This window comes from Crotalus tigris, unplaced genomic scaffold (assembly GCF_016545835.1).
Source record: "Crotalus tigris isolate CLP2741 ecotype Arizona unplaced genomic scaffold, ASM1654583v1 scf7180000018829.1913635, whole genome shotgun sequence".
Lineage (NCBI taxonomy): Eukaryota > Metazoa > Chordata > Lepidosauria > Squamata > Viperidae > Crotalus > Crotalus tigris.
Genome location: NW_024097219.1, coordinates 1,059,671 through 1,082,281, shown reverse-complemented (window position 1 = coordinate 1,082,281; position 22,611 = coordinate 1,059,671). Strand labels below are relative to the sequence as shown.

The 22,611-nt window shown below is 40.5% G+C and overlaps 1 protein-coding gene across 10 annotated transcripts in view; it reads left to right on the top strand.

The window, feature by feature from the left end:
• UIMC1 (ubiquitin interaction motif containing 1) overlaps positions 1-21,840 on the top strand; it is an 83,732-nt gene extending 61,892 nt beyond the window's left edge. For 7 of the 10 annotated variants that reach the window (XM_039356783.1, XM_039356784.1, XM_039356787.1 and 4 more), the window contains 6 exons: positions 1,819-1,978; positions 12,452-12,530; positions 15,051-15,177; positions 19,434-19,497; positions 20,025-20,067; positions 21,391-21,840. In XM_039356783.1, the coding sequence (XP_039212717.1) occupies positions 1,819-1,978; positions 12,452-12,530; positions 15,051-15,177; positions 19,434-19,497; positions 20,025-20,067; positions 21,391-21,604 (687 nt within the window). In that variant the 3' untranslated portion in view covers positions 21,605-21,840. Of the gene's footprint in view, positions 1-1,818; positions 1,979-12,451; positions 12,539-15,050; positions 15,179-19,433; positions 19,498-19,943; positions 20,068-20,278; positions 20,341-21,390 lie in introns of those variants that run through there. The other 3 variants (XM_039356788.1, XM_039356789.1, XM_039356793.1) reach the window with 3 other exon arrangements.
• Positions 21,841-22,611: the final 771 nt, after the last annotated feature.

Below are 22,611 nucleotides of genomic sequence, written 5' to 3'. Positions count from 1 at the left end.
TAGATGGAGGGAGGGAGGGAGGGAGGGAGGGATGGATGGATGTAAAAGAACTACATATGCAATTTTTTTCCAGCCTGGAAACTAAAGCAAACTTTCTTCTATTCATGTACAAGTAACAGGATCATTTATATTAGGCTTATCACTCATGCATCTCCATTTGTGCAAGCGGCGGGCACGTGGGTCCACTGTTCACACAGTTGGAGCTGTGCTCACATTCCTGCCACTTCTGCAGCCCAGTTTCAAATGGGCCACAGCCCTGTACTGGGCTGTCACCCATGGGGTTGGGGACCCCTGTTTTAAGAGGTGGATATAGGTGCTGTGTTCACACTCCTGTGCATTGGGAAGCACCTTTGGGAAACTGAATCTGAAGTACTGCACAGCCTGAATGCTTAACTGTGTAAATGTTAACTTGGAATTCAGAACTGGGGCTTGCCTCTTTGTTACTTGAATTCCCATCATCGGAAAATGAAATGAGCCACTTATTCACTGCAGAACTGAATATCAACCAGGTTCTAGTGAAGACACTATTTTCCTAAAAACTAAACTATATCCTGCTCCCAAAGGGAAACATGTTAAGGCTTTTTCAATTATTCTATAGGTGGATCTGAAACCAGATGGAGTCAGTAAAGAGGAAATATTCATACAGACGCCTTGAGATTCCCAGGTGTATTTTATCCTGGTAAAGAGCACACTGATGGAAGCATGGCCACCTAGAGACAGGCAAACTCTGGCTTCAGTGCCTGAAAAATCTGTCAGCCACTTTTACTTTGGATGCCAATGCTCTCATTTTCTCAATTTAAGGATGTTTTGACATTTGTAAGATGCAGCTGTAGAGGCGGTCAACAGTATAAAGTTATCTGGGGGTGCAGATAACTAACAATCTGAATAGGTCTCGCCACACGTCATCCTTAGTGAAGCGTGCAAACCAGTGTCTGCATTTCCTGCGTCAGATGAGGAGAGCACATCTTTCTCCTTCTGTCCTGGCCACTTTTTCCAGAGGCACGATTGAGAGCATTTTAACAAACTGCATCCCTGTCTGGTTTGGTGGCAGCAGTGCCTCAGATAGAAAGTCCATACAGAGATTGGTAAGGACAGCCGAGAAGATTGGTAGGAAGCTGGCTTCCTGGTATTCAAGATGCTGCTAATAAGCGCTGTGTGCTTAGAGTTCAAAGCATTGTTAGAGACCCCACACACCCACTTTGCGGTCTGTTTCTGTTGTTCCCCTCTGGGAGGAGGTTTAGAAGTATTTCTAGCAGGACTACCCAATTCTGTAATAGCTTTGTTCCTTATGCCATTCGTCTGGTAAACTCTTAAGATTCGTTTTTCTCGCCATGCATATGTATACATAATCCAAATTAGACTGTTGTTTCTCTGTGTCATATATGTGGGTATATGCAAAATTCTGTATTTATTTATTTTTGTCGTATTTACATAGTGTATATTGGAGGTGGTGACCCTTTGAGAGCTGTATCAACGATTAGTGTACATTCATCATAACAATAAAGTTCTATTCTATTCTATTCTATTCTATTCCCCAAGAGAGTGGCATACTTGGGGCAGAGGGAATGTTGCTTTAAATAGGACATTGGCTCTCATGATGATTTGGGAGCACACAGTGTCTTTGAAAGGGGCATTGATTATCAGCAGCATAATGCTCACTCATCAGTGTCAGGCTCTCTGACCTGTTGAGTTGCAAAAAAGTTCCTGGGCTGGGAAGATCAAGCCAAGGGAAGATCAGAAATGACAAATGATCAAGGCTGAGCACAGACAACAAACTTTGCAACACCAGCTTAGCTGACTTGTTATCCTCTTTCACAGGCTGATGAAGATGCAAGAGAGCATGCACCCGGGCACAGCCCTCAAGCTGATAACCTCATGCCATGTCCGCTGTGCGAACTCAGATTCCCAGCTTCAGAAATTGAGCTACATGCTATGAATTGTAATGGCATTGGAGAGGACGCAGTTGAAGATGGTCCAGGTTTGCTGCTTTCTCTGATTTGCAACTGTGCTTCAGTTCTGGCCGACCCCCTGCATCTGTTTGCAATTATGGCATTAGTTAGGAAAATCCGTTGGGGGGACAACTTCCATATACTTCTGTATAGTTTATCCAGTGCTCAGAATGTATGTAGCTTCTAGACCTAGCACCTTAGTCCATAATTTAGTCTCCATTATTTGTTAATGCAACCTCTCATTTTCATGTTTTGAAGTGAAGTCCAAGCTTTTTTATTTTGACTAGTCCCTGTTCTCATCCCTAACGTGCTTCTCTTTCCAGGTCTACTAAGTTATTTACCAGTGAGAAATCCTGTCCTTAGCAGTGGCTAACATTGCTGCATATGCTGCTGGATTAAAAAAGTTAACTTTGCAAACAGCTCTTGCTAGGCATTGATTTTTAGTAAGTGAATGTCGGCCTGATATGACAAGTATCCTAAATATTTAATCTGCACAGTTGTATAATACGCAGAAAAAAATATTAGTCGTCATATTTAGCAGCAGGAATGGTGCCTTAGGCTCTTTCCACATATAGGGATAGTACCAAGCTTAAATCGATATTGCCTTCCTGTGTCCCAACAATGTTGCAGGGCTTACATGAGATTGAGAAACTGAGTTGATTAGCAATTAACTAAGCTTAATTCCTATTTCAGAAAAACATTGCAAAGATAGTTTTGTGGTGTTTCCTCTGGAGCTGCAGAACAAGTGACTTCCAATTAGTAGGAATTCTCACATCCCAGAGCCAAAACGCTGTAGATGCTATCTCCTCCCATTATTCTTTAAAAACAACAAGAGAGATCTGTTGCTCTCCCTGCCTCCTATCATTATTGCTTTTCCCATTACTGTATAAGCAACAGGAATGAGAACAAAGAGATGGGTGGCTATAGAAATTGGATGGATGGATGGATGGATGGATGGATGGCAGGCATACTGGTTGGAGCACCAGTATTTCTGCCCTCCAATTGGTCAGGTGATTGGTCTGTCATTCCTTCCCCTTCCCCATCTACCTAGTCCCAGGGAACAGCAGTGTTGGACTTGGAATTCAAAGTATAGAATTCCAAATGTTCCCCTGATATTTTTGTGATCTGATTACTATAGTATCAATTCAGTTTTCTCTACAGATGGATTGATTATAGTTCATAAAGGAGACCAAATTAACTAGAATCACTAATGCAGAGTCTGGCCTCCCCTTTAGAAAGGGAGAGATAAGACACCTGATTTCTAGCAAAGACCATACTGTAAATATATCATAAGATAGGAAGAAGGTATTACCAATTTGCATTTTAATGGTATGATTAATATAATGGCATAGTTCTTTTAATTAACCTTGCCATGCCACTAACCATGTCATGTCAAGCTGCAGTACATTATAGGTAGGCATTATTACAGTTCTAAAATTACTACTCTCATACTCTCAAATATGAACAAGTTGATTTAGCCCTTCAGAAATCTTTCTCTATTGAATTAGAAATTATAAAAATCAAATGTTATGAATTTGAGCAATTTTAAAAAAAATAGTTTCCTTGTCTCTGACCATTTGTTGTCAGTAGTTGCCTAAATTTTTTCATGCTTCAGGGAGGACTAATATTTCTATAATGAATGACATTTTTTTTTCTAACTTCTAACAAGGACTTGTGTATTTCTAAGAAGTGTTCCTGTGTTATATGTTCCCCAATATGCCCTGTGTTGTCTCCCTGCTTGTACCATAGTGTTGTATACTAAGTATACAATTATTTCAATTATTTTATTTACTTACATGTGTATACCTCTGTGTATAATTAGCTGTAACATGCACTCACTGCTGTACATGTAGTGGCCTGTGCAGCATATTATTAGAACAGTAGTACAACCTGAATTATGGACAGAGATTCTACTTCCAATATGGAGAAAGTCTTTGCTTTCACTTTGTTCCCATTGGTTGGTTAGTTATTCACATTTATAAATATGATCGTTTCTAAAAACAATTGCTGTGATACTAATGGGAAGAAATATGAAGAAAAGAATGTAATTATCCAGGCATAAGATATTTTTTTTGTAGTTTAATGTTTTGGAAATGGTAGAAGTAAGGCAAAATATAATGCCTTATATTTATTATTTGCCTTTTAAATGCATAATATAAAAAAACAGAATGCAATAAAAGCTATCCTTTACTTTGCATATAAACTCACAAACATCTTTCCTCCACTTAATATTTTACCTTGCTTGACTGTATGGCTAAAATGGCTCTCAAATAAAATTTTCTATACCTTCCCTAAAACTAGCTTTTTACTATTTTTTCCATAGCCCCCTTAACCCTTCACATGGTGTCTGCAATACTGAAACTGCACTATGGCAAATCAAAATCATAATCGAATCCTCGGGGATTTAGTGCTTTTCATGGTCTCTGGATCAATGATTTGATTTAGATCAGACTTGCATCTGCAAAATTTGTTAAGACCTTTTGATATTTTCCGGTTAAAGCAATCTTCTAAAAGTTGATGTAACTATCTGAAGCTAGCTGAGTCAAGTTTGCCCGATGTTATTTTGAAAATTCTCTATTTCACATCCCCCATATTTGACCAGTTGCTTCTGAATAGTCTTTATATTTGGCTGCTCTGCAATCAGGGCAGCAGCACTGTGAAAGAAAATCAAAACTTTGAACCATCCTTCTCCTTAGTCTGTTCCAAGAAGGCTACTGTATTTCCTGAATGTTGACTTGGGGGGTCAATGATTCAATTTGGGGAGTTCTTAATTGGTTTTCCTGTGGAGGTCTCCGATACTATAAACTCTACCATCTTTTCAGTGTTTTTCATTACAAAATAACCTCTGTGACTTGTCCATCTATTGTTCTGTAACTGCCTCCTGTAAATGCCTTGGCTGTTATTTGAGTTCGTAATTTAAAGATGCTGCATCAGCTTGGTGGATACAGAAGACCATTTCATCCGAGGTATGGTTACATGGCTTTTTGTGTTCAGGCAATTACTGTGGTTGAAAATACACACACACTTGCAGCTTTTAGCTAAGCTGGTCTTTCACTTCTTTGGCAAACCTACCTGAAATCTTTTAAGGAAGTGTGCAGAATGCCTTTTACCACTGTTCGTAATTGTCAAGACTGAAGGGATGCTGATATGCGAGGATGTGTCATTGGATAACATAACTTATATATGGACAAACTGTGGCTCAGATGGAGTCGCCTGAACAGAAGTCTCCAGCTGGATTCCTCTCAGCCATTCCTGACACCGACATGCCATGCAGTAGTATCAAGTTTAGCCTTTGGAAGAAAAGTTGTAAGGGGAGATATGATCGTTGTTAACGGCAAGAATTGCACACAGAAGAAGGGCAAGATCTATTTTCTGTCACTTCACGGAGTGGAACACAGAATAATACACTGAAGTTGCAGGAAGGCAGATTCTGGTTGCAGTCCAGGAAAAAAGATCTTAAGAGTAAGAACAGTTTTGACAGTGTAACCAATTACCTAGAGAGGTAGTGGCTTCAATTCTTTGACTATGTTTAGGTAGAGGATGGGCAGCTAGCTATTGTTGTTGTTGTTAATTGCGAAGTCGTGTCCGACCCATCGCGACCCCATGGACAACGTTCCTCCAGGTCTTCCTGTCCTCTACCATCTTCTGGAGTCCATTTAAGTTCACACCTACTGCTTCAGTGACTCCATCCAGCCATCTCATTCTCTGTCGTCCCCTTCTTCTATTGCCCTCAATCTTTCCCAGCATTAGGCCCTTCTCCAGTGAGTCCTTCCTTCTCATTAGGTGGCCAAAGTATTGAGTTTCAACTTCAGGATCTGGCCTTCTAAAGAGCAGTCGGGGTTGATCTCTTCTAGGACTGACCGGTTTGAACGCCTTGCAGTCCAAGGGACTCGCAGGAGTCTTCTCCAGCACCATAGTTCAAAGGCCTCAATTCTTTTGCGCTCAGCCTTTCTTATGGTCCAACTTTCACAGCCATACATTGCAACTGGGAAAACCATGGCCTGGACTATACGCAATTTTGTTGGCAGGGTGATGTCTCTGCTTTTTAGTATGCTGTCTAGATTTGCCATAGCTTTCCTCCCCAGGAACAAGCGTCTTTTAATTTCTTGGCTGCAGTCCCCATCTGAGGTGATCTTGGAGCCCAGAAAAATAAAATCTGTCACTACCTCCATTTCTTCCCCATCTATTTGCCAGGAATTGAGAGGGCCGGATGCCATATTAGGGATGCTTTAGTTTGAATTCCTGTAGTGAGCAACATATTGGACTGAGTGGTCTTTTTCCATTCCATGATCCTAATAGGAAGAAAGGGGGCTTTGGGCAACAGAAGGCTGCTAGAGCCTCCTGCATACCTGTTTTGGTTGGCCCTTTTTTGGTAGGTTACCATTGTAACTCGGATAGGGAGACCCCTGGATTTCTTTGCTAGACACCTGCTAATTACATAATGCAAGTCTCTTCTATGGAGCAGTCTTCTGCTTCTCTTTGTTCTGCTGTCTAGGTATTTCCAGGATGTTAACTAAGAATATCATCAAAGATTAACAATTAATTGTCTTCCGCTCCATAAGGAGTCAATTTCCAACTTTGCTGAAGAGAAATAGTGTCGCAGTGTTGCAGAATGCATCTGGCGTTGAGACAGGATGCCATTTTTACCCTCCTTGCAGCCACACCTCAGGTGCAAGGTGTCAGTCTTCCTTTCCCTTAGCTCTCCTGTTGATGCTGTTTTTAAAAAAGCTTCAACATCAAGAGAAGTGATACTGATATAGCATTTTAAGGCCAACATAGCAAGAAATAATACCATTAATAGGTATTTTTAAAAATAGCAAGGCTGATTAAAAAATATGTGTGTATTTAATACTGAGGGATGTAATGATTGTGGGATGGAGTCTTGTATCAACACAGTGGGAAGCCTGCTGCAAAGGAAACCAGCTTAGAGTCATTTATCTCATTTAGGGATTTCTCCCCAGTATTTATAAAAAATTTAAATACCTGCTATTTTCTCTTCTGGTAATATATGGAATATGATGCAAAATTGAAAAGATCTACTTTGCAAAAGGATACTGGTACATCGAAAAAATACTCCAAGATTTACAGGATGCTTCTTGGAGGACCTAATATGTCAGTATGAGGGACTTTCAGTGGTATTTTATCATAGACATGGGAATCTATGAAAAAGTTGAAGTGGAGGTTATTTTCTACTTGGGGGCTTGTATATACATTGCTGATGCTGCTCCTTCAACTATATTTCCCTATATTTAACATGCATAGTCTGGTAAATATAGCCAAGGTATGCAATTGTAGAATCATTGGGTCAGAAGGGATCTTGGAGACCTTCTAGTGCAGGGGTAGGCTCAGGAATTCTGGGAGCTGAAGTCCACGAGTCATAAAAGAGCCAAGGTTGCCTACCCTTGTTCTAATGCAACCCCTTGCTCAAGCAGTAGACCGTATACCATTCTGGCAAATGAGTGTCCAATCTTTCTTGAAAACCTCCAGTGATGGAACACGCACAACTTCAGGAGGCAAGCCATTCCATTGATTAATTGTACTCGCTGTCAGGACATTTCTCCTGGATGGATCTCTCTTTGATGAGCTTCCACCCATTACTGCCCTCAGGTACTTTGGATTATAAGCCAACTCCCTCCTCTCTGTGATAGCCCCTCAAGTTCTGGAAGACAGTTTTCATGTCACCCCCCTAGTCCTCTTCATTAGACTAGACATATCTAGTTCCCTAAACTGTTCACCACGTGATTTAGCCTCCAGACCCTCTGTACTATCTCTAGGGTCTCAGCATCCTTCCTGAATTGTGGTGACCAGAACTGTTCATGGTATTCTAAGTGGGGCCTCACTTAAGTGTAAATATAAAGTAGTACTATTGCTTCATGTGATTTTGGAAGCATCCCTCTGTCAATGCAGCCTAGGACAGTATTGGCTTTTTTGACAGCTGCAGCACAATGTGATTCATATTTAAGTGATGGTCCACTAGGAATCTAAATCTCTCTCACAATTGTTACTGTTGGGCTAGGTATCACCTCTTCTATACTATGCATTTGGTTGTTCCTGCCTAAGTGCAAGACCTTATTTTTCTCACTACTGAATTGCATTTTGTTGGCTAGGGCCCACTGCACAAATACATCAAGATCTTTCTGAATCTTGAGTCTGTCTCAGTGGTGGCGAACCTATGGCACGCATGCCAGAGACGGCAGAGCCCTCTCTGTTGGCACACGTGCCATTGCCGCCAGCAGCAAGTCCATCAGGCTGCCATCGCCATCCAGAGCAGGAGCCCCGCCCACCACAAAGGAGGCGAAGCGGCTGACTAGCAAGCTTGAGTAGAGGTGGTAGAGCAGAGGTCACCAACCATTGTCAATTGGTGGACTGGAAGAAAAGGGAGGGGGAAGCATTTTACATGCGTGCATGCACGCACAGGGCCGCGAGCACGCACATGCTGCAAATGGGGCAGGGCTAGTGCCTGCGTGATACTCACTAGCCCTGCCCCGTTCTTGCATGGTGCAGCGCCTTATATCTGCACCCTGTGGTGCAGTGGCAGCCGCTTTTGCACCTGGCAGCACGGTGGCCCATTTTTGTGCCCCCGGTTTTTGCGAGCCAGAGGCAGCACTCAGAGGTGCCTCCATGCTTCCTCCGAGGGCACCAAAATGCTGGTGCAGTCCTGGCACTTTGTGATAAATAAGTGGGTTTTGGGTTGCGGTTTGGGCACTCGGTCTCTAAAAGGTTCGCCATCACTGATCTATCTTCTAAAGTGTTAGCAGTTCTCCCCAGCTTGGTGTTTATCTGCAAATTTGGTGAGTTCCCTTTCTATGCCCTCATCTAGATCATTTGTGATGCTGAAGAGCATTAGACTCAGGACAAGATTTTGAGGTACTTCACTTCATGCTTCCCTCCATGTAGATGGACTTCCACTGAAGATGACATGCTGAGTTTGGTTGGTCATCCAATTGCAAATCCATCTGGTGGTGATAATGTTTGTCCCACATTGTTCTGTCTTATTAAGGGTAGGCTGTGGTCTACTTTGGCAGATGTCTTATCAGATGCCTAAGAAAACTGTGCCCATAGCATTTCACTTATCAACTAATTTAGTCACTTTGTCAAAGAAGGCAATACGGTTTGTCTGGCATGATCTGTTTTAGCGAAGCCACCCTGGGTTCTAGTAACTGCCTTGCTCATTACTAGATGCTCACAAATCCACTGCTTGATTATCTTTTCCAAGATTTTCCCAGGTATTGATGTCAATTACGTATAAGCTGGGTTGACAAGATCAGAAATGAGGAGGTATAAGCCGCCTGGGAAAGCCAAGGGAAATCATCAAAACAATTAAAAAACGATAATTAGAATATTTCGGACATGTGATGCAACACCCAGAAAAATACGGCATACTCCATTTAATCCTCCAGGGAAAGATTGAAGGCAAACGAGGTCCAGGCAGAAGAAGAACATTGTGGCTTCAAAATCTAAGGGACTGGTTTGGACAAAACTCAGCAGCACTTTTTTGTGCGGCTGCTGATAAAAACAAGATTGCCAACATGATCGCCAACATCCGATAATGGATATGGCACAAGAAGAAGAAGAATTGATGTCAAGCTAATTGGTCTGTAGTTTCCCAGATCCACTTCTCCACCCCCTTTTAATTTGACAATTGGAACCCCATCAGCTCTTTTCCTCTGGCAATTCCCCCGTGTTCGAGGAGCCCTGAAAGATTTTGTTTAATGGTCCCAAGAGTAAACTGAAACTGAGTCCTTTGTTTATTGGATGTTCTTCCTATTTCTTTCCCCTCAAAATAAAGTATATTAGATACATTCTGAGATAATTTTTGCTTTGAACATGTAAATTTATGTTTCTGGAAATAGTAAGGTGATTTCAAGTAGTGACAACAGTATCTTTAAATAGTAAGGAAGTCATTAAGATTATGTCAGATTATGTCAGAAGTCACATTAGAAAAATAATCCATCTCATAGGCTAGGAAATAGTTTGGAAAAGTTTGTTCTAAAATTTTGGAGAATCAGAAGAACTCAAAATGTGCTCATAAAAAAAATCAAAGGAGAAATTGCCAGGAATGTACCAAATTATTCAAAATACTTGCAGGGGCCCATTATGGGTCCTCCAGGAGTATTTTAATTATGAAGGGCTGCCATTAGCTTCCAGACCCTCTCAGCATGGATGGAAAGGGTTAGTCAATGTGGAATGCACTGAAGGGAGATTATTTTATATTCAGAGGAATCGAGAGAGCTTTGGCACTGGCGAGAAGAAAACCGAAACTGATCAACTTTTAATGTGACTGCAGTGAACATTGCAAACATGTTTGAGTTAGCCCAGCATGTTGAGAGAGAAGATGCTGTGCTCATTCTGTATCGAGGGTTGAGAAGCACATTTTTTCTTTTGCTGTAAGTGGAGAGTTATGTCAGAGCTGTTTTTCCCTTTTGGTTTTTTCCTTGGGAATCTTGCTCGAAATTGAGCTCGCTGGCGTAATCTTACCACGGCCTTGTTGACTTTGGTGTTTGGAATGGAGCAGGTCAACTCAACTATGAAAGGCTAATGCTGCCGGTGATGCCGTCTCCTGCTGCTGCTTCCGTTGGCAGTAGAAACACCGGTCTTTCCTGGCATTTCTGATGTTCTGGTCCCAGAGGTTTCTAGCAGTCTTATTGTGTCAGATGTGTTCTATTCTGCTGGAAAAAAATAGCACTGATTAACACCTGAGCTGTGCACAAGAGACTGTTATAGGAATATTAACAACTATGCACTGGCTCAGAGAACTGCTTTGCTTCTGCTGCAGACTAGCTTGTTAAAAAGCCTTTGGGAGTGTCAAGTAACTTGGGGATTAACAGTCAAGTATAGAAACTACTTGTACCCAGATCCAGGCCAGGTTTGCAGAAATGAGTTGTTGTCCCCTCTTAAGGAGTCTGCCTTTTTTGAATTTGTGAATGTTCATCACCAACTTTTTCCTTGCAAGTAAGCAGCCCGGAAGTGTCTGTAAGTATAAACTTTAACCCAGAGAATACATGGTCCTCACACTGGTCATTGCATCATGTAAGGAGGGGAAATGTACCCATGAAAATTGGTCTGTTATTTGAACTAGTGTGTGATAGTAGTTATCCCGAGAGCATTTGGCAAAGGAGCCAAAATGAATGCTTCAAAGCCCAGACGTTGCTGATAAGACATCTTTCCATTCTGAACTCTGTAGGTGCACCTACTTTAGAACAGATGTTGAGCAAACAGTAACAGTTTTAGAGCGCCTATAACACAAATTCAAACCTTTCTCCTAATGAGAGCATTGAGCACAGGAAGATCTGATACGAAGCTGTAAAAATGTTCTGATACGCTGCCCCCTCCACTGGATTGCCCAACAGTGCTTAAAGCAGCATCTGTTCTACATTAGCAACTCTAGCCCCCTGGTGGAAATGGCTTAGGATATCTGATATGTTCCCCAAGTAGCATAGCTGGTGGTTTGTCAACAGAAAGAAATGGAAAGGAATTCAATTGTATGAAACGAACATTTTAAAATCATGTTTATAAATGGCTGACAAGAAAAGCTGTGGCCTCTGATTGGGTTTGCCCTGATTTCATTATTATAGTGATTAAATCTAACCAGTATAAAGAATTATTGCTGCGTACATGATTATTCTGATATATGGGGAAATTTGGCTGTTAGCCTTTCTTACCCTTTTTTCCCTGTTTAAAATGTATTTCGGGTCTTCTTGGTTATGTGATTTTAACCAACCAGATAGGTTTCTCTTCCCTTATGTCTCTATTCAGACCTATCCCTCAGTTCTTAGGCTCTTGTCAAAACCCCTTTTCATAATCCACCCAAATCCAGGACTTCTTAAAAACAAATGTTGTACCTTATGCAAATATGCAGACATGCATTCCACAATGGAAATGCAGGCTACCACTTGTTCTGGGTTTTACCCTTTTTTCATTCCCCAGTAAACACATAAATGTACCCTATGATCCAAGCCACTGGAATACTTCTCACCTTGATTCATTGATATCATTCATTTATCCAACTCTTAACGGAGTCAAAGAGGTCTCATACGCCTTTGGATTTGAAATAATACTAGAAAGAGCAGATCTTTTGAATGCAGCATTGTCAGAGTTGGTTTCCAGGTTTTCGATATTTGTCCAACATTTCTACTAGGTATCAAAGCAATAGATAGGTGACTTAAATTGTTAGGTTGTTTAGAGTTCCCATGTGAATGTAGAAATGAAATAATTTAGATGATTGGTGCAAAATCCTTCATACACAGTTTAAGTCAACGCTTCTGTCTTCGTGCACTGGGTGAATGCTTTAAAATGTCAGCTTACATAATGAGAAATATCACATCATTATAAATTAGACCTCACGATTCTCATGGTGATGCCCCAAGCAAACTGGTCCTACTTGGCAAGAAGCTTTGACGTTCTTTTCTAAAACATATATTGTGTGTTTTGTTGTGATACTTGACACTTCTTGAGATCTCCAAGAAGAGAGATAGAACAACTGTTTTGTTTTTGTTTTCAAGTAATGACCCGAAGACAGAGGGAAGCCAAGAGTAAGCTTGCCAGCTGCAAAAAAGCCTCACAATCTGTAGACATTGACAAGTAAGTAGGTATGCTCTGTATAGTCCATTTTGACAATTTTCAATTGGAGCCCTGGTAGATATTTCTGTTACATAAAACTCTGAAGCTTTGATAGAATCATTCATCATTCTGTGTCCAAGAAGCATCTTGTAGTAGGAAAGACCACCTCAGTCTTACCTATTTTTTACCTTTCCTTCTAGTTGGGCTTGCCTAGGTTTTACATTCTTTTTAGAACACCTAATTCAGCATTGTCTACCCACAGCAGAGCTTCTCAATCTCATCCACTTTAAAATGTATAGACCAATGGTTCTCAACCTGTGGGTCGGGACCCCATTTGGGGTCGAATGACCATTTCACGGGGGTCGCCAAACAACGCAGTCCCCCATTTTTCCCCCCTTTTCCTTAGCTGTGTTACTCCCTTTTATTCTATTGGATTTTGAAAGCCAATAGAATAGACTCTCTTGAATAGAGTCTAATTCTATTGGCTTTCAAAAGCCAATAGGAATTGTCCAGGCTATCTCTGCCCTGCTGAGCCCGCCAAAAATCCCATTCTGCAAACGGTGCTGCACCAGTTGAGTAGTCCTCGACTTACGACCGGTTGAGTAGTCCTCAACTTACGACCAGTTGGGGGTCGCAGCATTAAAAAGGTTGAGAACCACTGGTATAGACCAATCCATGCTGGCTGAGGAATTCTGGGAATTAAAATCCACACATCTTAAAGTGGATGAGATTGAGAAACACTCACCTAGGGAATGTTGATGTGCTGCTAGTTAAACACATTCATTGCCGTCTCCCCTTTTAATTGCATTATTAAACCCATAATGTGATTGAAACAATACTTATAAAACTCTATTCACAATGGCAAAGGTGGATTCCCAGCTTTAATAATCTAGCTCTGGAATCTGCCGGGACTGTCATGTAAATGTAGCAATATTCCTTGTACCGATTGTGTCTGCATAATTCAGACTGTAGAGATATAATAAGATAAAGATAAAGATAAGAAATAGAACTAGTATTCAAGCACAAATGCCAGTTTGGCCATTACGATACCATATTTCATGTGAGTTTGAGTGTCTTTAAGCCTCTGCTTGCCATTCCACATTGTAACAAATGTACCCGTTGTCGTCTCACAGCTGTTTTCAGTGTTGGAGGAAATTATATATTCCTGCAGTGAGGGTGTTTCAGCATGGTGGAAACATGCAAGTCCCCTGAGCATTAAAAATAATAATAAAGGGAGATCTTAAAACTGTGGTTAGCAAGCTAAACAGAGACCACAAGCAAATTCCTGTAGCACTACTGTTCTTAAAGGTATTTTTGGTCCTGGGACAAAATCACACAATTTGTTTTGGTCTTGCACAGGCAATAAATATCAAGGCAATTTGCAAAGTTCTGCAAAGCAGCCAAACTGTCAGCCATAGGAAGTCACCTTAAACCGTGCTCTAAGAGCAGCGTAGGTGGGAAAAGTAGATTAATTGGTGTGCATATCTACATGTTTCTATCAGAACAAAGCTATGATAGAGAAGATTAGCAGGTCTGGTGCCTTACCTGTGGTTACACTGTTAATGAAATTAAGGAATTCAAATGAAACTGGTTTTGTTTAATCTTCTTATTGCTGTCCTCCCCCCCACCTGTTCACCCACAAAGAGTTTGTCAGTAAAAATCCTGCCTGAAAATAATGTTGCTGCTACAAACACTGGATGGCAACATAACTAATAGAATTAGGCTAATTATAGAGAGGACAGCTTCTGTTTAGGCACATTATCTTGGTAATCAGCAGGGACTGGAAAGAAAATATGGAAAAGTACTGCGGGATTTAGCATCAAGGAGGCTCCTCAGACACATTCCAGATATCATTGTGCAGCAAATTTCACTGGATTTTTCTAGTTCCAGATCATCAATTAAGCAGCCACCTCCAATTCCATTTCTGCCCTCCTGTGCCAAGACCGGGGGGGGGGGGGCAGATTGGCTTCTTGGATATGGTTAGATTGTTTAGCAGGGGAATTATGGGACACAGTTGAGTTAGTTGGAGTGATCGGAGAGTTGGTAGAGGCTGGTGTTTTACCATATTCTTGAGCTCCAAATGCTCAATGCTTCCTTGTCAGTACCGCATGCTTTAAAAGGGAAATTGTGCCCTGGCAGATTTATTAGTTAGATGACTTCATTTAGACTGAGAAAAACATGTCTCTGACTTAATACACTTGATTTGCTTTTGGGGGCACAAAATAACTCCAATTTTGCAAAAGCAGATACTTCATTCAACTGAGTTGACAGGTTCTGAAAGGAAATCAGTATTGTTTGAGATAGCTAGAGGAGCTGATTTCATTATATCCCATTGCTGCAGTAGCAGCACCCAAGAAAGCAGTTGGAAGAAAACTGCTAATCATTCTGTCCTTTTTGACTAGGCAACAGTACAGTACAGTATCGGTCAGATCACTGTGCAGATCCTGCTCCATTGACAAGTCTTACCTACAGAACAGCTAGAAGCAGCAAAAATGAAAAAGAATGAATTCTAATACAATTCTTTCCTTCCTTATTTGGCAGGCATGAGAAGTGTTATCTTTGTAAATCTCTAGTGCTCAGGAAAGAGTATCAGAGCCATGTTGATGGTTGTCTTTGTAGCCGGAATGTTGATGGAACCCAGAGTCATAAGAGGCTGCGGCATACAAAAGTAAGGATCTGTATTCTTAGTTCACACTTGCATGGATAGACCAGCAAGTCTACTCTTGTCTTTGTTTATATCCTTTTCTGAAGAGAGATTGGGTCTGTCTGATTCTCCAACCCCATAAATAAGCTTGGCTGCATTGAAAAAAAAAATACACTCTGGCTGTTTGACTTGATTTTAAATGATGGGATTACATCTCAACTAGAATATCAGTCCACAGCCCTCTAGATGTTGGTTGATTCCATATTCCATCAATTCCATTCATCATGATCAGTGTTCAGAAGGAAGGCAAGGATAGGGGAAAAAGTTAACCAACAGACTGAATGAGGAAGGTAATCCTCCCAGAATTGTAACCTTTGCCATACCAAGGAATGGCCTTTGATTCACAAACAGTATGTCTTCAGAAACTGCAACATTCACAAGAATACTGATAATGAGCATGTTTACAATGCTTCCCATTCAATGTCGGATGCAGTGTCAAACTCTTAGAATAACAGTCAACTTGTTTGGAATTTATACTTTTCAAAGCTAAATGTTCTGCATTACGAAGTATTCTCTTTCTGGATACAGGGACTCCCAGATTCCTGAATACTCCTTATTGGTTGTAAAAAAAAAAATTGTCAGTCAAAAGTATATCTACACTTATCTTGAAACTCAGTAAACCTATATAAGAACTTGGTTTACTAGTCAGTGGTAGTCTCTTAATTGCAAGAGACCAGTGGCTCATTGTAACTTGCTAGCTTTAATAAAATATTTGCTGAATCCTCCCCAGTTGTGACTGGAGTTGTGCTCTTAGATGAAGTCTGCATCCACTGTATTGTATTTATGGATATTTTTTTTTTTTTGTACTGGGCTGTAGAGTGGATCTTTTTCCATTTGAATCCTGCCTTTTTTTCCATGAAAGGAAAAATGAAATAGTTATGTGGTTCCTTTTCTTTAATATCATTCAGTATTCTTGAACTAGAAGAACCCTGAACCGCTGTTGGCATCAATAATTTAGCCTTTATTGTTTGCATAGAATATACATGTATTTATTTATAAATACTTTTTAATGTGGTGTTTTAATCAAAGCCATTTTGAAATGTTTATGAAATTAAAGTGTGCAGCTTTTGCTGTTCTTCCCATCTTTGTAGCTATGTTTAATTTCACAATCTGTGCAAAACATGTACTTGCTTCCCCTTCAATTTTCCATTCTTCTCTATCTAAAATGCTGCAGCACAGTATTCTCTCCACCTCTGAGAGATGCATTGCAGCCATAGTGGGGTGTTTTGAGTGAGATGAATAATGAGAAATGTCTGTTTTATTTTAATTATTCCAGCTTCATTCCCCAGGTAGGTCGTTCTTTCTTTTGAGAAACATTTTTGTCTAATACTTGGCTATTCACATGGCCATCCATTGTTTATATGTTCACCCATATTAATCCGTACCTTACAAATCCCGCATTATGAATGTGCTTTCTATTCTACTTGTACAACGATTCGCTTACTATCTCACAATATTATTTTTCTGTTTATGATCCTTTATATTCAACTTCTTGGCAGAGAGAAAAGGACATAATTGGTAAATGCAAATGTTTTTGTAAAGTCTAACAGTATTTCCCTGCTCAGAATTGCTATCTTGAACAAAAATGACCTCTGCCTACAATATTACTGTCACACCAGAGTGCAGAATTGAACCTTACTGGTGGACAACAGGTAGTAAGACAAAGTCTGGGCTAATTCTTTTCCTTCGGTATACTTGGAACTCTTTCCAAACACTATAGTAACTCTTTGTATTTCATCCTATGTCAGGCATACCAGTGCAGTTGATAAGGAAGCAGTAGCAGAGATAATGAATTTGTAGGGAGCCTAATGCATGTACTCTGAGTGAGCCATTAGATCAGTGATGGCAAACCTTTTAGAGACCGAGTGCCCAAACTGCAACCCAAAACCCACTTATTTATCGCAAAGTGCCAGGGCTGCATCAGCATTGTGGTGCCCTCGGGGGGCGGGGCGGGTGTGTGTGGCCCACTGGGGTCAGTGTGGCTGCAGTGGTAATGACAGACTAGGTGAGCGTGGCTGGGGCCAGTCCCTCGCCATCTCCGGGGCATCCCGGGGGGGGGGCAATGCCACTTGCTCGCTCATTTCCTGCCCTGTCGCTTCCAAATGCCACGTGCTCACTATTCTGACGAACTCTGCTGAGGCAACGGCATGTGTGCCCACAGAGAGGGCTTTTAGTGCTGCCTCTGGCACACATGCCAAAGGTTCACCACCACTGCACTAGATGCTACAGAAATAAATGTAAAATAAAAGGCATAAGGACGGGAAGGCAAATATATATATATTTAAAAAGATAGTATAAAAAGGAGGAAGGGAATAGGACTCACTCATGGGAGTGATTGAAGACAGCTGGATTTGGAGACACTGAAAGTCTTAGTGGGTAAGTCAGAGCTGGAAATTACTGCAGAGGAAGGAAAAAACACGTATATCTGATAAAACTACAGTCAGCTTACTTGAAAATAAATTATTTGCAAAAAAAATACCACCCCATATTCAGGGAAAGATGAACCATAGCCAAGAAAGACATATTGTATGTGTAAGTGTACATTTGCCCTATATCTACTGCTTAAAATACGGTGTGTCTGAAGACCTATTCCTATATCGCAGGAGGAGGAATGAAAGAGCATTCAGTTGATCACCATTAGGGGAAAAAATGCAAATAGTTATCTGTGAAACATAGACATCACTGCGTACAGCCGCTGATTCTGAACCATTTGCTAAGCCCTTGCTGGCTATAGCCCTTAGGTTTCAGCTATGTTTCCTTCCGTCAGCTATTGCCAACCTTAATCTAGATCAAGGTGTCAAATTTGTCTAGCCGATTAATTTACGTAATTCATCCATTCAATTCCCACAGGGTTTAACTCCGGGCATGACAGGAGAGAATCATGTCCTGGTCCTCGTCCCCTCTCTAAGTTGTGCATGGTTGCTGCCTTACATGCATTACCCATCTTGTGCAGCAAAGGCCTACATGTAGCCTTTGTGCTGATTTATTTCAGATGGTAAGATTTTAATCCATAGAGCAGTGTGAATGCTAAGGCAATGTGATTTCTCAGCAGGAAGATGCAACATGATGTCTCTGTTTTATGTAATCCCTTAAATCCATCACAGGCCCTGGCCCCTCAGGAATTTATATGCAAATGGCAAGACTGCCTGTTGATGAGTTTAGCTGGGACACAGCCAAACATTCTGCATTTTCTTGCGCAATGGGAAGCTTCTGTTCATGTCACTAGCTTTGGTTCAGAATTCCTTTTAATTTTTTTCTCCACGGAAGAACTTGGCTGATGTTTAAAACAATCACCAGAAATGTTAACGTGACTTTTTGCCACCTAAGGCCTCCCTGTTGCTTTTCAAAATCAACACAAATGATTTCTGCTGCTTCATATATGAGCATTGTAGCTTTTGACCCTAGATGCTCTGAATAGCGAGCATCCTTTTCTTCTTTTTGCTTATCTTGGCCCTGGTCCCTGGGGACAGCTGCAGGGATGTCTGCCCAGAACTCTTTGAAGTATATAATAACAAATGTAAAACAATATTTCCAAAAGGGAACCTTCGGAATTAAGTTTGTTTTAATTCTGTCTGAAAGCTTTATAGCATTTGGAAGGTAATTAAATCAACCAAAAGAACATGCAGTTGATAATGGATGAAACTTGGCTACGCAAAAATGATAATGGAAAAGTTCTGTTCCAAGCCTACATTGGATTCTGAGGCTAGAAAGATATGGTTATAGCTGCTGCCCAAAGCTACACTCCTGCGTCCTCCTTTCCTGCAGAACATCTAACGTGGTGAAATACCTGTATTGTCATCATGCTTAACAATTCTTCCCTCATGATTACTGTGTAGGGAGGACAGAAGAAAGGAGGATTGCCTTTTTGTGACAGGGAACTTTTACCATCTAGTGCCAGCTCCAACAAAAATGTGGCTGTTGGTTTGTTGTTACTCATTTACATAAATATATGTAAGCTTGAGAGTATAGTGGTGAAACATAGGTGGCTTTGTATTTGGGGGGCCCGAAGCCAGCTCACTAGGTCAACATCTACTAAAGTGCAGATATGATAAAATGAAAAAAAAAAAACTTGGTGTAGTGACGAGAAAGCTGGTCTTTGTTCTGGGCAGCCACAAGATGTCCAAAGTTCTGCTTCTGTCTCTAGGTGGTTCTTATGAGATACTTTGTCAAAAGCCTTCTTGTGCAAGACCTAATGGGGACATTCTCTTACTTTCTTCTAGGAGAAGGGAAGGTGTGAAGGCCGGTTACTGAGTATGCTAGAACAATCTGAAAACAAGGCTGCAGGTAGGAAAGTTAGCACCCAGCCAGCATTCTTGTATTGACGCAATCTAGGTTGAGTCACAGGAACAGGCTTGTCCTTAAGCAATACAGCATAGCTCCTGGGCCACTACAAATGGGTAGTCTTTGTGTTTCTTCCCATTGCATGTATATCAGTTCAAAGTTAAACATTTGTATACTGTAACAGGATTTCTCTGGACTTTAATGAAGATGAGAATCACTCCTGGGAGTCTCCGTGAGATAATATTAGGTGATTGTGTGTATTTTACAATAAGACAAGAGAAGCCCTTTGTGCTCCTTTTCCTTGTATCAGATAAAGGTTTGTATTAGAGAAAACTGCAAGTCCAAATAATGCATAAATTGCCCCATATCGCCCACCAAGCTGGAAAGGAGGGTATTGTTTAGAATGTGTTTACTACCAGATGGCTGCAGTTTCTCTGCTTGCCCACTAGAATGAGTCTTGCTGATCTGGAAACAGAGGCCATCATCAACCTGCTGAAGTAATTAAGATTCTGTGGTGTATTATATTCCAGATGCAAAGATGGCTGCTCCACCATCCAGAAAAGAAGACTCGAGGTTAGTTAGTGCTCTTTCTGTACTATAGGCTTTTTCGGTGGTTAAATGGGCTGCAGCAACACTCCTTGTCACTTATTTCCAGTGCTGTTTTTTCAACAAAGTGGAAAAGCTAAATGAAATTAAGAAATCCTGTAGGAAGCTAGTTTTTAGCATTGAAGGCAAAGTCTACTCCTGTTATAATGCAGTTAAACAATGTTTTTTTTTTTCTTAGAACCAAAACCTGAGTTACATTAGACAGGAGATTTCTTTTCTTAAACTTATGGAGGGCATATGGTGAGTGGAAAAATATGTTAATTTGCTGTAAGTTTATTACTCATAAACAAATTAACAACTCCTTATCTCGATCTTTTGCAATCTGTATTCAGGCCTCATTTGGGGACTGAAACTGCTTTGACCGTCAAGATGGGTGGCCTATATTAGGAAGGGTTTCCTTATTAATTCTTCTGAATCTCTCTGCAGTTTTTTTAATACCATCCATTTGACTGGATGGTATTAAAACCAATACTTCTCCTTAACTGCTTGACTTTTAATCTGTGGGTCTGCTCTCTGCTTTAAATACTCCTAAGCTACAGTGGCACATTAGTTTGCATATTATCAATATACTGATAAAGTACAACTTAGTCCAGAAACCTGCTAGATAACTACAAAGTGTTATATGAAACACCTTTCTTTGCTGCCATTTAATAACAATAATTTTTGTGTCTTTTTTACTGTCATATAATGGTTGTCAGGATTTTTGCAGCCTGGATATGGAATGCTTAGCAACATGTACTATGTGAATTGCCTAGACCATTCAGAAACTATAGCTGGTACAGACTGCATTAATCAGATGTGTATATTTGGTATGCTGAAAACTGCATATTATTGTTGGTTTGCATTAGTAACTAGTAGAATATTTTTCCCATATACAAATTGGCATGCTCCTGCATTTACATTGGTAGCCTTCATCTCAATTAGGTCAGTAGAAATCAGTGGATTGATTAAAGCACAAAACAAGACATTCTCATTATGTAAATCTCCCCTGGCAAACTCCATTGACTTTTTACTTATTGGAAGTCAGATGGGCTGTTTCAATTTTTTGTTTGTTTGTTTTATTGTGTTTTAGTTAAACTCCATGATTTTGTATTTTTGCTCAGTTTTTGAAGTCAGGTTTCTCTTATTTTGATGTTATTAAATATGTGATTTAGATAGTTTCAGTTATACATTCCTTTGTGTACTTGTATATTTTTTAAAATTACAATATTAAAAGTGAGAAAGCTATGAAAGAGTTCACTGTGCAGCAGGGAAGCCCGGTTCATTTTTTAAAAATATCCTCTCTGTTAGGCCCAGTTCAACAGAAATGGACAAGGAAACAGAGCGCAACCAGAATTCAGAAAGATTCTTCCCTCAAGGACCCTGCAGTGACTCTCCTATTAGATCATTTACTTCCATTTCTGAAGCCAAAGACTGCCTAGTGGACTTTAAAAAACAGATGATGATTAAGCCACGCACTTGGAAACAGACCAAAGCCAGCCATCGGAAGCAAAAGAAGTGCTGAGGGTGGTATCATGGAGAAGACATCAAAATATGGACTCTACTGAGCCTACTTGGCAGAGACCTCTCAGCTCCCTAATCAGCTCTGCTCCCTACTCATTCTTCTGTTAATTTTTGTATGAATTCTCCCAGAATTTGTCATGTATTGACTAAGCGTGTACTCTACAGGTGCCTATTCAACCTTGCTTTGCAGTTAGACAATAAAATGAAATATATTTATTATGTTTTTATAAACTTCAATTTCTGCTCCTTATGATTTTTTAATACACGTATTTTTAGCTGAAAGACTGCACTGCAACCTAAGTAAACCGTTAAATGGTGGTCACCAATCTGGGACCCTTCTCCCAGAATACTCCAAAAAGACCAAAATCATGCATTTTCATGTTCTATTACTGGGAAGATTTCATTCTCCTATTTAAAAATGTATTTAACTTTGACTAGAGCCTGCACTAATTCCCACAGAACTGAAGGAGTCTGCAGAGTGATGAATAAAAACAGCCAGGCTTATGTGGCCTTCTGTCCTATGGGAGCAGGGATGACATCTTTTAAACTGAAACTGGTAAACATGGAAGACAGGTGTCGGAGGAGAAAGGGCATTAGGTTTTTCTGTTTGATCAGGATAACCCATTTCTGGATTATTTCGCCATGAGGTTATATTGTGATGTGGTGCATGAAGATGGGGAGAAATGGCATGGTGCATGAAAAATCAGACCAGGGATCAGATATGGTCCTAAAGCTGCCTGTGGTAAGCTCTGAGTTATATAACACCCAACATCTACATAAGGCCGTGGTATTAATACTGCAGTGATCCTCAATCTCTTACCCTCGCTCCCTGATCGGCTACGGTTTTAATATTAATTGAAGGCCATATTTGCTGGATACAACACAGAATGTAATTTATTCAGTCCTTCTCCAAAAGTGCTTTGAATGGAAAAATTAGGCCCAAGGGTGCTTAACACAGCTGAAGCTTGCCCCTGGATGTTCTGTTGCTACCTAATGGTTTCATATTCC